Here is a 17,311-nt window from a genome sequence, read left to right as displayed (position 1 = left end):
CTCTCCTTGGCAGATTCACTGGTTTCTCAGAGTAATTTCTAGGGAACTCACACTTTCAAATTTACAAGAGGCAAAGAATCTTCTATTTACCTCAAGGGGTCATCAGGGTATTCAAACTGTGCTAAGTAAAGGATGCTATTGATCATAGAAATATGGGGAAGAACTTGAATTTTTACCTTTGTATTTTTCTCAGTGGGTGAGAGGCTGGGCTACTAGTTTATGGTACAAAGACTGATGGGGGGATAATCCTCTTCTTCTCAGGGCCTCTTCCCTTCCTTGAGATTTGGAGCAGCAGTAAGCCTGACTTAACTATAGTTAGAAACCCTTTGTTGTCTTCATCTGACACTGGCTAATTGGTACCAATGTCTAGGAAGGAGATGAAAAGGAGATTTGGACTGGTCCAGTTGGAATTCTGACCTGTGCCTTTGGTATTTGTCCTCTAGAGATCTCGGGGAACACGGAGGACATCCCTCTGGTGCGCTGGAGGCAGCAGTGGCTGGAGAATGGCACTTTACTTTTTCACATCCACCACCAAGATGGTGCCCCGAGCCTCCCTGGACAAGACCCAACTGAAGAACCCCAGCATGAGTCGGCAGAAGAGGAGCTGAGAATCCTCCACATCTCAGTCATGGTAAAAGCAGCACAACTGTAGCCTCTCAGGCTATGGCTTATATTTCCTTGACGTTAAGAGTGTGGGTGCCGTAGACATAGCTCTGTAGGACCCAACTCCACAGTCTGATCGTTGAACTTGTCAATAAGTACATTTCCCATTTATGGGAAATATCTCCACCTGTGGTGTAAGTAAAAATTGCAGTTACTTCTGTACCACCATTACCCGACTGTTCTAAGAACACGCCTAGATGGGGAGTAACTTCTACAAACCAGAGACAGTGTCAGATGGGGGTAGTGGATTGTCTTAGAAAGGCATTATTCAATTAGATCAGAATATCTTATAACAGTTTCTCCATAAATGTTTGCTGAGGGACTGAATTGCCAAGCTGCTTGCTGCTACTGAGCCCTCTTCTCCCAGATGGGAGAAAGTCAGTCCTGGCTTTCTCTCCTCTTACAATAAAGGGTGTGCCAGTTGATACTTGCCTTTCTCTCTAGCCCATCTCAGAAACATCACCATCAACATCCCTTCTAAGATATCCCTTCTGAAAATTAGAGAATTTTTCCTAAAATTCTAGGAACTTGTATTTTAGAATCTCACTAGAAGGTAAGTGCTACAGTGGCAGGCAGGGGCTTTGTTTGGTATTGTTTTGCTCATTGGTGTATCTTCAACACCTAGAATAATGCATTCACATAGTTAGTGCTTAATTATAATTATTTGTGGAATAAATGAATGCATTTCCCAGTAGAAATGGAACATGCCTGATTCACTTGGTACTTTTATTAGTAAAATCAATACATCACCTGCTCCTAGGGTAGCTTGAAAGCAGGTTGAGACTTGACTGCTTATCTGCGGACTATATGTATGGGAGGGGATGGGCTCTTTCACTGTTAGGAAATTCAACAGAGAACCAAACGAGGTCTTGATCTAAACTTTAATTGATCTGTTACTCTGGTACCATCACTATGTGTTGTTTAGTTTTGTGTATTAGATTGGGGAAAACTGAGCACATTTTAGATGTATTAAAATTTTCATTATCTAAATACTTGGCATGGAAAATATCCCCATAAAATCTCTGATAAAATCTCAGGATGCAAGCCTTCTATTTCTTCCTCAGCCAGTGTCTCCATGAATAACTGACTTGATAGATTACCTGCGTATGCACAGCTGCTCTGCTTTGTTTAAACTATGTGGTTGAGAAAAGAGTCCTTGAATAGCAAATGGAAAAACTTCAGTGTCCAGATATGCCAGAAAGTGAGCAGGTAAATCAGTTTACTGTGCCTCACATTTACAAATTAATTGAGGTTTATAACATTAGAGTTAGAGTACTTGTACATCCTTAGTCAAAGACCACTGTTTCTTCTCTCAGGGAAGCTTGTCTTCTTTAATGTAGCTTGTAGTTTCCAGATTGTGCTGAGATCGGGCAGACCTGCAGAATCAGCCCTGGCATCGCTTGGGGTGACAGATGCAGGGGTCACATTGTTTTTGTATTTATCATGTGGTCTAATGGAAAAGAAGGGTACAATGGTAGACTTTCCACCAGCTATCCACATCCTCCCACCAATGTGGGAAGCGGTCATTGTGATGGGTAGTTTTTGTTTTCTTTTGGTCCAAGACCATTTCAAAGGTCCAGTTTTTGTAACACCACAAAGATGTTTAGGGTAAAGAGAACTGTAAAGAGATTCCCAGGAACTCACGTTGGGAGTGGCTGTGTCTGAAAGAAAGACCCTGAGTGTAAGAGGTTAATACAGGCGAGGTGTCAGAAGGTGTGTTTAGTGGGGGTTGGGGAAGTGGTGTGAGCATCTGTGGGAGGACAGTCCAAAGATTGTCCTAGTTGCTACATGATATCTTCAGTGTAGCAAGGACCCCATCTTCCATCCTCAGAATGAGGTGCTCCAATAGATTCTCCAGAGAAGTGTGTGTGTATGCATGTGTATGTGTGCACATATTTGTGGGGATGGGTGGCTGATCAAGGATGCCAAAGAATTTGAGGAAATAAATGGTGTCCTTAAAACGTAATAACCCTTACAAGAAGCCCTACGTTGCTAATGCTTTTTGTTGAGCCCCCCTGGGCAGGAATTAATGGAAAGTGGACACTGAACTGGAAAGAGAACAAAAGTCAGCCTTAAACCTGGGACTCTTTGAGCTCTTTCCTTCATATGCTACTGGTTATGCATGGCAGACCAACAGTGATGTTCAGTTTTCCAAATAAAATGGGAGAGATTACTGCTTCAGCTTGACTTTAGTTTATTCTATGTTATTTTCAACTAAGCTGGAGGGCGCAGAGGTTCAAAGGGCTTGAGTAAAGGGTAAGGGTGGGCAAGTCTGTTATTTGTCTCTGGCTTGCCCTCTTGGATGTGGATGGGTCCACATCTCCATGAAAAATTCAGGAAAGCCTGTGGCTTCTGCAGGAGCACAGGGCCCCCAGGGTGAACTGAAGATATAAGTACTCCCTCCCATCCTTGCAAAGATGGTGTGGTCATTGGAGCCTCCTGCAGCCCCTCTTGCTATCCCACCTTCCTCCATTCCTAGTGCATCCACCCTCAGACACTGTCTCTCCTATCCTTTACATTCTATTCTAGAAACAGTTTCAAAGTTTGAAGTTTCGTATCTGCCCTCAACTTAGAAATCAAGCCTGAAGGTATCCTGTTTGAAGATGTCGTTCCCAGAGTCTCAGATGGTTTCTTCTTAAGAGACTCAGGGATTGGTAGACTTTATCTGATACACTTTATGCCATATCTTTTGGAAGTAAGTAGGCAGCCATTTGAGTCATCTGGAATGACAACATTACAAATGTTAGAAGATAGCAAAATCCTTTGACTAGTAACAGTATTGGGCAGCGAAATGCACTTAAATGAAGTCTTACTACCCAAACCCTGTTAGTTATGAAATAACAATAGCAGGGCTATTTTTCATTAACTATAACAATCAATACTGATGCAGTTTTTAATTGGATCCAAATAGCGTAATTCAAAAAAGAGAAAAGTTAAGGTTATCAAAACATGAATACACCCAACCATTTCTCTCTTGTTAAGAAAATGTATATTTAAAAGCTTAACTAATAAGCCGAAATATTTCTAATATGTGCAGAGGGAATTAATGGTTCTGTGAACACCTTAAAGTTTACATTTCTTTCATTTTGTATTTACACTTTTCTCATCCATATAGCCTCAGGGCAGGGACTGCTGTTTATTTTTATGTTTTGCATTTACTGTGTTTTATTTACACACAAAATGTCAATATAAGTAATGAGAGAATGAGATACAGAGGAAAACCCTTTTTTTTTTATCCTTTTGACATTGTATGGATGAAAATTGGTAAGTTCTCTCTTACACTGTGCCCAGTATATATATACATACCATCAGCAAAATCATGGGCTTACAGAAAACCAATACCTCAGCTAGGAACTTGGCAATTTAAAACTTTAAAAAACCTTTTGCTTTTCTTATTTTTCAATCACATCCTAAAATTTTTGAATTGTTTTTTCGAAAGAAGTACTATTTCTTCCTTACATAGAATAATTGGATTTCCTTCCTGAAATCTTATATTATTGCTTTGAGGGTCACATGATGTATTTTAACCTCCTGCATGATTCAAATGTGGCTGAAGAGATTTATTTCGAATTTTGCAAGATAATTGATGTTTAAAACTACAAAAGTACACAAGGATTCTCTTTTGCAAACTCTTGAACAAGTGAAAGCAAAATCATCAAATGAAAATTGCTATGTGAGCTTAAACCAGAAGTCAAGGAATTCTTCAGTTATAAGCAAATTGTTTACTCCATTGAAGATCAAGTTTTAATATGACTTTACGTTAGATAGTCAGACTCTGTGTGGATTTAAATTTCCATATTGTACTTTTGTTAATTTACCATGTGATCTACATTTTTCTTCTTAAAGTACACAAAAGAATTTAATGGTGCATAATATAATTTTAATGGATTATCTACTTATTTCATCTTTGTAATTAAAGATGGCAGTGTTAATAGACTTCCTGTATGCATATGGGTTGGTTAAGTATATTTTTCACAGCAAGCAGCCTTTCAAAAATGCTTCAGTTTGATATATATGTATATATATTAGTGATAACTAATATATGTTATATATATATATATATATATATTAGTGATAACTACCATTGGTAGATAATATCTTTTGTTGTTCAGCCTTCTTAGGCACAATTCACAATTGAGGAAAAAAATAATCTTTGAGCATTTGTCTATCCCCCTGAGAGTTTTATGAAGAGAACCCATCAATCAAGCCTGGGTGCTACTCAGGACCACTAGCCCCAGCTGTGTGGAGCCCATTGGCCAGTGTCTGAAGGTTCCTGTGGCCTCCAACTGCTGGCTCCTCAGGGGTCCCCAGGCTCCTCATTTCTGGGAACCCCAGGTGAGCCCATGACGCATAGTTTTCTTTGGGGAGAAAAAATGTAGGAAACAAGGTTCAGGATGTTCCATTCTGGGGAGGTCACACTTGGGGCTGAGTTAGTACAAAGCCCACAGAACACACGTATGGGGGACCCTAAGATTGCGTTTCCAGGACTGCAGACAACTTTGTGCCTGAGGACCCATCCTTGCTCTTACTTGAGCATCCTTACTCAAGTTCAGTTCACCTGCCGAAGCGTCACATATTACTTGCTTGAAGCTGTCTTCATTTCACTTCTAAAGCTCAGCCATTTCTAGGGCAGAGAAGAGCAGTTCTAAGCATGGTCATTGCTATATGCTACCAAGACTGTCAGGTACTTATTAGGTGTATGTGGGCATAGGAGAGAGGGCTAGATGCTTTTTCTTTCAGTACCTTTTACCTTCAACAAATCTGTTATAAAAAATTTGTTAGCAAATTCATTCATCAGAATCACTTTTTCATCTTTATTGTCAATTGATATTATTTGTTGAGTTGGAGAGAGGATCCCCTAATTTATCAGGGCTAGTCCTTCTGATCTTTAAGAAACAAATGGAGGCGTTAAGACATCTTGTGTTACCACAAAGGACAGAACTGGAGTAATAAATTGGAAGGTACAGAAAGATAGGTCCTGATTCAGTCCAAGGAGCTTATCTAGGAACTCAAGCCATCTATCATGGGACTAGATTGACCTATTGGCCATACTGTCCCCCTACCAAAGCCATCTTTGTGTTCTTGGCCTTCCATGAGGAAAAGGATGGGCAGTTCCTAAAATAGCAAGACCCCTAAAAACAAAACCCCTTTGTTCTTGGGTTGTCTCTGACTATCTGATGTGCAACAGACTGGAGATGCCAGGGTCCATTTGAGGGCTATTCCAAGTACTGAGGGAGAGTTGGCTTGCAAACCTCCCCCATCCGGCGCCGTGGTTTGACTGTGCATCTCTTGTCGACACGCATTAGGTGCAGGTACATGTGACTCCATTAGCCATTTCAATTGATCAGCTATTCCATCTTGCTGGCTGCCCTCCCCTATTCCTGTAGAGTGGGAACTGGGGTGTAGTGGAAGGAAACACTGCATTTAGTTGGAAGGTGGTCTTCAGATCTGGCTTTACCACTTTATGTAATCTGCTGTCCTTTTGGGAAGCTTCATTACCTCATCTGTGAGATGAATGCATTGGTTAGGCTTTTTAGCTTTCAAGAATGGAGATCTACTCAGACCTTCTTTGTCATGGAGGTTTACTATAGAAATTCATACGGAGGTAAGGGAGACAGAAATCCTCTGACTTAAAAAAAAATCTAAAAAGCAGAATTTCATGAAGCCTGGAACAGGTAGGCTGTGCAGGATCCAAGTCCTCTTGTCAGCCCCCAGCCTCAGCCCTTTGTGGTTTGGCTTTTTGCACCTGTTTCTGTTACTTTTGTTGCCATAATTAGAAACTTTGTCCAGTCTACTCTGTAAATGTTTTCCCCATTTTGACACTTTTATAAAATGTTCGTACTATCCATTCACTCATCAAGTCACCTCACTTATGACCTCACCTGACTGCTCTCAGCTTTACAAGGTTTCCAGTTTTGTTCCTGCGGCTGCCAGCTTCCCTACTTCCCCCCACCCTTTTTCTAACTCAGGGAAACAAGCAGATGGACCTCCCTAGTTACTATAGTTCCTGTATGTTCAGAGACTTTCCTATCAAATTATCCCGTAGGTAGATGTAAACTTAACCAGCCTTCTTCCGTTGGCTATAGTTATGGGGAGGTTGGCTTAGGTGACACAGAAAATGGTCACTCCTGCTCCAGGCACAGCTTGGAACCACTTCCTTTAGTAGAGGCTGATAAGTCATGAGTCCATGATTCACTTGTTTAATACAGTGGGCAACTACAGTCTAACCTGTAGAGGTGTTAAGAGGATCGAAAGATTTCATCACCACCATCACATCATCATCACAGTCTTAATTTTGCACTTACTATGTACTTACTATCTAAGTACTTTCAATATACATTAGCTTATTTTTTATTCGTATCACAACAGCATGAGGTAGAGTTTGTTATTATCTCATTTTACAAATGAAGGGACTGAGGGCCAGACAAGCTAAGAAACTTACCTGAAGTCAAACAACCCTAAAGGTGCAGAGCCAGGATTTGAATTGAGGCAGTTGTCAGAGTCTATATACTCTAAGAAGCAACCAGCTCATATCCTGGCCCATAGTGAGCGCCCATGATATATTTATTACATGTCCTTTTACCAGCTTTTGTTGTTTTGTCAGCTTTTGTCTGCTGAGACTCATCTGACATGTGTCCCCATTGTTACTTCAAAGCCAATAACTCTTTGAGCACTAGGGCCCACAACCAAGGTGGCATGCAGATCTGTCTTTCTGTGGCTACACCAGGAAGCTAACCCCGAAATTTGAGAGTCTGTTCAGCTCAGCTGACCCCACCTACTAACCTTGGCTGCAGCCACTCTGCCTCACAGCTGGCAGCGGGTTTATTGGCAGAGAAGGGAGGAGGGAAGTTGGGGACTTCCAACTCTGAAATTGTGAAAGTCATGTAACAGTAAACTTAGGCTTCTTCATATACATACTTTCACACTTTTGCAGTAAATTTCTAGAAACCAAAAAAGCATTTTAAAAACATTACTGACCTATCATTGATTTTAAAAAATCATTGACTCATTCATTCATTTAGTTATTGATTCTTTCATTCAATGATATGTCAGGCTTCAGGTACTTTTTTAACTATTAAGGAGATAGAAAACTAATAAGACAAGATTCTGCTTTCAAGGAACATTCAATCATATTATTAACACTTAACGTTTGAGGATGGCCTTTGGCAGAACTGAGTGTCAAGTGGTTCCCTGTTCCATTCCATTCTTTACGTCCTCTTTACAATTCTATTCTTCTCTTTCCTGAAGCTCATAGAGGCCTTCAGTTACCCCCATTTCTCCAGACAGCAAGGAAAATAGCTAAGAGGCCAAATTTTCACAAGAATGCTAATGTCTTTTGACAACTTGATGTAATATCCTGTTCAGCAATTTAGCTCACTTGATATAGATGCCAACAATTTACTTTTAAGTACTTAGTTCCAAAAATCCCTGAAGATCTTTTTGAAATAAAGAGTCATAATCTCTGTGGGGTTTAAATCATTATTAAGAGCTGGTAATATTCATAGTAATGAAGCTATCCCTTTACTCACTGTGTCCCAGACAACGTATGGGATTATTTTCATGAATAATATCAATCAATTTCCATAGCAGCTTTGTGAAATAGTATTAAATCTCCCATTTTTCGGATGTGAACACTGAGACATAGAGAAAGTAAATCACAGACCGAATTTCACATAGGTGGAGCCAGGATTCCAGGCAAGTATATCTGACTTCAGACTTCACTCTGCTGTGAGACTGCAGCTTGGTGGCATGAGGGTTGGCTGGCTTCTCCAGTTTTGTAGGCTGTGGAACAAATGTGCTTCTTTTGGCTAGCACAGCAGAAACCCTTTGGTTGATGAAGGTTAGGAGGGCACATAGAGAATTGGGCAAGATACTGTCATGGTGGAGTCTCTGAGTCACTTCAAAAAGTGAAGAGCTAGACTGGGCAACAAGATCAAGCATTACAGAAGCCTGGGGTTGGATCTGAGCAGAGGTCATTGAGAAGCCAAGAAGCCACTGAAGACTATAAGTTCTATGGTATAGTACTTTAGTTCTATGGTCTAGCTATGGTAGTTTATAGCAGTGGCTTTGCTATCAGAGAGACCAAGTTAAATCCTCATTCAGCCACTTACTAGACTTTCTAGTGGCTTTGGAAAAATTGCTCAGTCTCTCTAAACTCACTTTTCTTATCTGTAAAATGGGAATGATAATAGATTCTACCTCATAGGGCTGTTATGCTGATTAAATGAGGTGATTCTTATTAAGCACTTCCTACAGTGCCTGGCCCGTGGGAGGTGCCTAGTAAATATTGTCTAGGTAAACTCTTGGGGTGCCATGTAAGCTGGATGTAACAATTTCTGTGTGCAATGTGTTACCCAGGGGCCTGCTACCTTAGGGAGCCAGGAAAGCAGGTGGGATCATAGCAACATCTTACAGGAGTCCTAGAGGGGTTTTGCTCAGGGAAAAGACTGAGGCAATTAGGGACATGAGGGCCACAGAAGTTGCCCATTACAAAGCTGGGTTGTGGTCATGGACATCCAGGGCATTGTTAAGTCACTTTTATTGTTTACAGGGTTTCCTAGCAGCTATCCTGTGGTTTAGGATGGTAATCTCAGCTCCAAACTTCCCTGGAAGAACTTCATTAATTAATTTATTTTTTTCATCAAACCAAATGACGTCATTATGGGAATTCCTTTTCTGCCCAGGTATCCACAGATACAAAGATTGTTATTACATTCACAAGAGAAAAAAGAAGGCATATAATGATGGGTGATATTCAGGGTCAGCATTGGTAGAAAAACTCAAAGAGATTCTTATTCTTAATGCTGTTATCTTTCCTCCAGATCATGCTGTCTTCCTTCACCTTCTGCCCCTCCCTAAAGCTTTGGGATTCTCTCACAGACCTGAAGTTTGTCCTTAAATATGACCTCAAACCCACACCCATAGGCCTTGGTTGGAGACAAACTAGATTTAGGTAGAGTAGATAGAGCTAGCTGGGCCCACAGAGAGACCTCTAGCATGGACAATGGCAGGAGATTAGGCCAAGGATCTGTAAAGGGCCAAATGGTAAACATTTTCAGCTTTGCAGGCCATTTAAGCTTTGTTGCAACTATCTAACTCTTGCCATTATAGTGCCAAAGAAGCCATACACAGTATATGAATGCATGGTTGTGGCTGTGTTCCATAAAACTTTATTTATAAAAACAGACAGTGGGCCACATTTGGCCTAGAGGCCATAGTTTAGTGACCCTGATCTAGTACGTTCTCCTCATTTTATCTACAGAGCCCAAACAGAGACTAGACTCCAACAACTCGGTAGAAGTTATAGGGTTCTATTTGCAGTGTGAAAGATAATAGTTTGCTAGTTTTTGTTAGACTCCCATAGATTGATTATAATTGTCACTTAAGGAAGGCACTGATAAAGACTGTTCTTCCTAAAATTCAAGGCATATGGTATTTACAAGTTCAGGTGAAATGCACTCACATTAACCTCTCTCGAGAGGTATTGATGGGTTTAGTGAAGACAAAAGTTGATGAAAACAAAAATGTGCTTAGACTTGACAAAAGAAATATAAACAGGGGCTTCCCTGGTGGCGCAGTGGTTGAGAATCTGCCTGCCAATGGAGGGGACACGGGTTCGTGCCCTGGTCTGGGAAGATCCCACATGCCGTGGAGCAACTAAGCCCGTGAGCCACAACTACTGAGCCTGCGCGTCTGGAGCCTGTGCTCCGCAACAAGAGAGACCACGATAGTGAGAGGCCCGTGCACCGTGATGAAGAGTGGCCCCCACTTGCCGCAACTAGAGAAAGCCCTCGCACAGAAACAAAGACCCAACACAACCATAAATAAATAAATAAATAAATAAAATTAAAAAAAAAAAAAGTGAATGGCAGGATTAGCTTCCTTTAAAAAAAAAAAGAAATATAAACAGGATACTGATTAGCAAACATGCTGTCTTCTCTTCCCTGTGGCTCCTGCTTGGTTTCAACTTTGCCATACACAGTAGACTTATATGAAATGCCTGTTCATGTTAGAATATCTCCTTAAAGCAAAATGCCTGATATAAATGTACATGCGGGCATGAAGTAGAATTGTGCTTCCAGACACATCACCATCAAGTTGGTGATACGGAAGGACTTTACGAGTTGGTGGTGGCTTTCTGCCTTGCTGAGGAGGCTGAGGGTGGACAAAGCATTTTAAGACCTCGTCTCATAAAATCAGCTGTGACTCTTTCAAGTATCTGCTCAAGTTTATTCAAAGTCTTGCCTACGTGAGAGGCTGATGTCAGGAGCCCTCCTCAGTGTTGCACAGGGGCCCCCACAGTACATCTGGGGAGGTTGGGAGCCTCTTAATACTGCCCTGCTATTTATGAATTCTCCTGACACCTCTATCACTGCTGCTGACGTCCATAATAGCAACAGAGATGAGTCAAGGAGCCTTCTAACTTGGGATGAATCAGATGCTCTGTTGATACATGGGACTGTGCCTGACAGTACAAGTGCTTCATGGAACAGTATCCGGAGCCTTCTGGGCTCTGGCTCCCAATCCCACAGTTTGCTTAACGTGAACCTAAGGTGACTTCTGCTGCTTCAACACCATAAAGAAGGCAGAGGGCTTCCCTGGTGGCGCAGTGGTTGAGAGTCTGCCTGCCAATGCAGGGGACACGGGTTCGAGCCCTGGTCTGGGAAGATCCCGCATGCCGCGGAGCGACTAGGCCCGTGAGCCACAACTACTGAGCCTGCGCGTCTGGAGCCTGTGCTCCGCAACGGGAGGGGCCGCGGTGGTGAGAGGCCTGCGCACCGCTTTGAAGAGTGGCCCCCACTTGCCGCAACTGGAGAAAGCCCTCACACAGAAACGAAGACCCAACACAGCCATAAAATAAATAAATAAATAAATAAATAATTTAAAAAAAAAAAAAAACCTTTAAAAGAAGGCAGAGCTGTGTGAGATCCCTACAGGAGATCTGATACCAAATGTTTATTAAAGGATTCAACCTTTTGTTTTCTCCCTGCTTCTCTCTTGTCTGAGGAAAAAGATGGAAGGCTTTGGGATTAAGGCACAAAAGTATTTTGGATTTATGAGTGAACATGTCAGGATTTGGCATTTATGGGCCTTAGACACATTATTACAGAGTGAGGTAAGTTGCCACACAGAACAAACGCAGACGTGCTCTGCATCCCAGCAGTGACGTTAAAGCATCTCTCTCTGATTCTCTGTTTATTCCCGAAACTTCACGGAGTGTATACATCCAGGTCACCGTCCTCAGGCCTTCCGCTGGCTGTGTCAGTCCCCAGCCCCACTCGCCTCAACGCTCTGCTGACCAGCGAGAGCAGCCCCGGCACCTAAGGCCTCCAGCCTCTCCAGGTCACGGTCGCCTTCCTGTGACTCCACCTGGAGTTGGGATGGGGCAGCTTCCACGTGTCCCAGCCAGGGCTTCCACGGCAGAGCGGCGCAGGCTGAGAGCCCAGCTGTACTCATACAGACTGTATTTCCTTTTTCTCTCCTCAACAGTGATTAAAGCTCGGTCGAGGCGACGAGCAGCCTCATGTTGGATAAGACCACTGAATTAGAAGTCAGGAGGCGTTCGCTATAGTCCTTTTCCCCAGAAGAGTCTGTGAAACCTTAGGCAAGCTCCTCCACCGTCCTGAACGGCAATTTTCTTATCTGTATATGAATGTTTTCAAAACTTCAGGCATTCAGGGTTTTTGCCAAATTTTTATACAATCTGTGTTAGTGTTTTCAGAATATTTTTATTTAAATCGACTGTCTTTTTCAGTTTGAAGTTATTTTAGGTTTATCTCAGATGAAAATGCCAACAAAATCATAGGTTTGAAGTAATGGTTAATTATTTCAATATAGGTTAGGAAAGATAAAATTTTATGAAATAAATAAAAATGTTTCATACTTTGACCAGCCATCAGCATGCCAGCGACCAGGAGCACGGTATGGGCTGTGTGGACTCTGCCTCGGGAATCCCAGCCTAGATGCCCTTCAAGGTGCCTCCGGGTCTCATTTCCTAGGAATATGACAATGAAGGACGGATGGGACACTAGCAATCCCTGGTTAAAACAGACCTCAGGGTAGTATATTGAGAAACTTGATTCCATCCCCTTCAGCAACCCTGCTCTTCTTTTTTCCATTTATGAGCATGAGATGATGGTCTGTGGGGAAAAGGATGGGCTTCTGTGCCTATAGGTTGGGTTGATGGTGGCACTTCTGCCCTGGGAGGGAGCTGTCACTTCCCACGGTGCTGACCTGTTGGAAGGAGTTTGGTGTCTGTGAGCCCTTGCCTGTGGCCCACTGGGCTCTCTCTGCAGACACTCTGAGATTTTGTTGAACTGCTGGCCCAGGGCCCCTGTGCTCAGCCAGCTTTGCTTCTCACAGTCCCCAGGGAGTCTCCCTAGACGTGCCCCCACCTTTGCTGGCAGGAAGTGCTCCAGGACGGAGTGGCCTCCGGACCACGTGAGGGATCAGGTCATAGGAAGTGCCCACAACCTCCAGCTTGGGGGACTTGGTAAGGGGAAATGTCCCACAGAGCACTGTGGAATCACCTCTGGAGGACTTTGGGTGCTCTAAGAAGAGGATGTTTATCCTCCTACGTAAAAGGCCTTCAGCGAAGCCAGAGGTGGCGTGATTCCTGGCAAGCACAGCCGAGCCAGTGGTTTTATATTTCTTCCTCACCTGACTGCCTCAGTTGCCCTGTGTGCTCTGTTCTCAGGACAGCAGTTAGGAGGAAAAGTCTGTTTTAGAAGGAAAATTCCTGACAGGATAATGAACTCTGCCTTGCCGACTAACAGTGAAGGCACTTACAGGGCACCTTCCCCTCCTGGTGGGTCCCGCTGGTTCTCAGCACAGCATTTGTGTGGAGACAAGGACAAGGCAATGCCAGATTTCCATCAGGAACCAGGAATGCGAGGTCCTCTCTGAGGCACTGGACATTCAGCTGTTTTCCTCTTCCTCGCTTCCCTCTCCTACATGCTTTTTGTGAGTTCCTTTGCCTCTTTGCTCAAGTTTGGATTCGATGTTCATTTTTGCCTAGTTTTATCTAATGGAAAAAGTTAGAGTGGGAAGTGGGCTGTGTAACTATTTCTGTGAGCACATTCAAAGGGCTATTTCTACATCCAGACATTTTTCACCAGCAGTCGTGCTACATGCTGCCTTACCCAGAAAATATCATTTTCAGCTCACTAGGGCTGCAGAGGAGAAAGGCCATTATTTCACTTATGAATCATCCACACAAATAGTGCATTTTATTATCTGGGAACAGAAGGATCTCAGTCTTCCTACTCATTCTTTTGCCCAGGATCCCCCTTTCTGCACTCTCCTGTTCAGTGTCCCTGTACCTGTCATGGCCATGGCATTGTCCCCTTGTGCCCTCCACTCCTCTCCCTGTGTATGTGTTCAAATCCTACCTATCTTTTACGTCCTCCCTCAAACATCTCCCCCTGGCCACCTTCCCCAATCTCTCAACCAGAGACCATGCCTTCTTCTTGGTTTCCTGTGGCCAGGCCAACAGGAAAGATTCCTCTGAGCCTCTCTCATGGCTGGTATCTATTTCTATCCAGTGTGTTAGTATTTTGATGAGTCTTTTCTTCTCTACTAGGTTCCTAAATGGCAGGATCTGGTCTGAGTCTGATTCATCTTTATATTTCTTACAGCTACCAGCACAACGCTTCACACAAGAAAACATCCCCAGTTGGTGTTTGTGGAATGAATATTATTTGTTTGTATCATGTTTTTTCCCCCTTGGTCCTTACATCTGTCTCTTTCTCCAGCTCTGGCTTCTCTCCCTCAAGCTTCTGACTTACAGATCTATCTGTCTGCATGTCCCACGTGCACTCCGAACAACACAGAACAGATGAAATGTATCATCTATCTTCCCCACCACCCTCTCCACCTCTTGTGTTCTCTCCTCGCTTGGTGCAAGGGCCATCAGCATGGTTACCCAGGTCAGATCCCCTTTCCTCCCTCTCCCTCCTCATTCAATCCAGCACCAAGCTCTGCTCATCTGATTTTCTGAAAGTTTCTAGAATCCCTCTCTTCCTTCCCTCCCCACCACCACCGCTGACCCCCATCACCTCTCAGCTGACTGCTGCATGGGTTTTCCACCTGTTCACGCTGCCTTCTGATACCATCCCCTCAAAACTCCCCTCTCGCTACCACCGGGCTGTTCCTAGTAAAATCCAGCTTCGACAATGTCACCTTCCTGGTAAAATGCCTTGAGTAGTTCCTCACTCTGAAGCGTAAATTCCAAGATGTTGAACCTCTCATGATCTGACCCTTCTCTTCCATCAAGCCTTGGTGTCCACTCTCCATTCTAGGTGCACTGACCAGCTCAGTCATCTTTCCTGGACCTCCCTTGCTATTTAGTTCATCTGTGATTTCACTAGTGCCATACTTTTGGTGTAAAATGTCTTTTGTCTCCTCCGAGTGGGGTCGCTTCTAATGCCTCTTTAAAATTAGTCCATGACTTCGCCTAGGAGGCGTCCCTGGGCCCCTTCCCTCTAGGGTGGGTCCTGCCAGTGCACTCCCTGGTGCACATGCCTGCCCTAGCCCTCATCCCTGCAGGGGGCTGCCTGCACTGAGTGTGATCTCCTAGCTAGGAGGGATCGTGTATCTCTGTATGCCAGCCAAGGGCCTGGCCGAAAGACACTCTGGGATGAACAGACGACCCTGTGGGGAAGGCCGAGCAAGTCTGCCACCATAGAAAGCTGAGGCTCAAAGAGGCCAAAGGGCCAAATGATTGGTAAGTGGCACTGCTGGGACTGGGGCCCAAGTGCTCAGTCAGGGCCGCTTCCTCTGTGTTGCAAGGCCTTTGGTGGAATGTTCTGCTCAGGGCTCCTCTCTGGTCGTTGGGGTTCCTTTCTCTCCGCTAAACCCTCACCTCTCTTCTTCTCTCCACATAGTCGTGGAAAAGGAACTTAGGGAAGACTGACACACGCACCAGAGCTGGCCAGGTCACAAGGCCATCTCTCTCTCTCTCTATATATATATATTAAAATTTGGGGGGCTTCCCTGGTGGCGCAGTGGTTGAGAATCTGCCTGCCAATGCAGGGGACACGGGTTCGAGCCCTGGTCTGGGAGGATCCCACATGCCGCGGAGCAACTGGGCCCGTGAGCCACAACTACTGAGCCTGCGCGTCTGGAGCCTATGCTCCGCAACAAGAGAGGCCGCGATAGTGAGAGGCCCGCGCACCGCGATGAAGAGTGGCCCCCGCTCGCCGCAACTAGAGAAAGCCCTCGCACAGAAACGAAGACCCAACACAGAAAAAAAAAAAAAAAAAAATTTGGTTTAATTGACACTAAGCAAAATCACTGTGAAAGATCTTCAGAGTGAGAACTTCAGCTGTGAGTGTATTACATGGCATGGCATGAGGACCAAGGTGGTACCACCTGGTGTTATACAATGAAGAGGCCTCTCCCAGGACCTGAAGACTCGACAGTCGCTGACCCAGACTTCTGGGCAAAGCCAGGCTCCCAGGAATAAAAAAAATCTTGTTCTTTTTTTTTTTTTTCCCCTGTCCTCAGTGGCTGTGTTCATACCTCTGCAGTTTGCAGCCACAGTGCCGTGACCCCATCAATTGTAAAGTGTGCCAAGTGAATCTGATACTAATCATAGGTAAAGTCCTGAAATTTGTGACTGGTTTCCTTTTTTTCCATTAGAGTGAAGTCAGTGTTACAAATGACCTGTAATAAGGTCATTCTCACTCAACTTGTATTCTGGTGCGGCTTCTTGACTGAGAGAGAAAAAAAATGGAGTGACAGCTGGTGCTGGGAGTACATCAAACCCTCGGTGTGCCTGTGGGATCTGCCCAGGGTACAGCCCGCGTTTGTCGTGGTGCGGTGGCAGAGAAAACTGTTCACATTGTTGGTCCTGACGGTGTTTGGCCCTCTTGCTAAGCCCGATTTAATTTCTCCAACTACAGAATGGAGTGAACAAGAACTCCTCCATCCTACCTGCAGTCACTCTGCAGAACTAGACATACAAATGTAAATATATGTATACACACATAAATACAAATAATGCTTATATTAATAAAAACAAAAATTAAAGCTTTAGTTTCTAAGAAAAGGGACTTTTTTACACTATTCTTTTCGTAAAGCACATATATCGTTCTTCCTATAATTAGGTGCTAAACCGGTGTTTTAAAATGTGATAACAAATGTCTTTGACGTCTCTGATGATGAGATTCTATTCATGCAGAGCTCTGTGGAGGACAGCAAGAACAGTCAGTTCCAAGCACAGGTCAGTTCGTTTTACTAGAAAAGCATCTCTGTCAGCTTAAACGAGCCCTCTGCCATCTCACAGTGGCTTGCTAACGGTACAGAAAGGTACAAGCTAGAATGAAGTTGGGTAGGTAGAAGCCATCACGCTTTCTGAAAACACAGCTAATATCCTCTGGTTGATGGGTCTGTAGCGTGGACCGCCCATTCCTCACTCCCTTGGGTTGAGGAAGCAGACCCCCTACTGTAGCTGACTCCTTCCTGGGAGGCTCTACAGCCGAGGGAGAACCTCAGGGTTGGCCAAGGAGCCAGCTGAGAAGAGCAAAGGGGGCTTCCAGATGGAAGCCTTAATTCTGAGCAGACAGTGTAGATATCATGCTATTTGTGCTTTATCAGCTTTGCCAAGGCAGCTGAATGTGCCTCCCTGTAATTAATCAAGCAGTGA

General features: G+C 43.9%; 1 protein-coding gene across 2 annotated transcripts in view; it reads left to right on the top strand.

The window, feature by feature from the left end:
- The window catches only part of ASTN1 (astrotactin 1), a 323,652-nt gene that overhangs the window by 124,775 nt on the left and 181,566 nt on the right, over positions 1-17,311 (top strand). For both annotated transcript variants that reach the window (XM_036835140.1, XM_036835133.1), the window contains exon 2: positions 444-631. In XM_036835140.1, the coding sequence (XP_036691035.1) occupies positions 444-631 (188 nt within the window). The remainder of the gene's footprint in view (positions 1-443; positions 632-17,311) is intronic.

This window comes from Balaenoptera musculus, chromosome 1 (assembly GCF_009873245.2).
Source record: "Balaenoptera musculus isolate JJ_BM4_2016_0621 chromosome 1, mBalMus1.pri.v3, whole genome shotgun sequence".
Taxonomy (NCBI): Eukaryota; Metazoa; Chordata; class Mammalia; order Artiodactyla; family Balaenopteridae; genus Balaenoptera; species Balaenoptera musculus.
The sequence above is the reverse complement of the archived record's forward strand: the minus strand, read 5'-3'. Positions and strand labels throughout refer to the sequence as shown.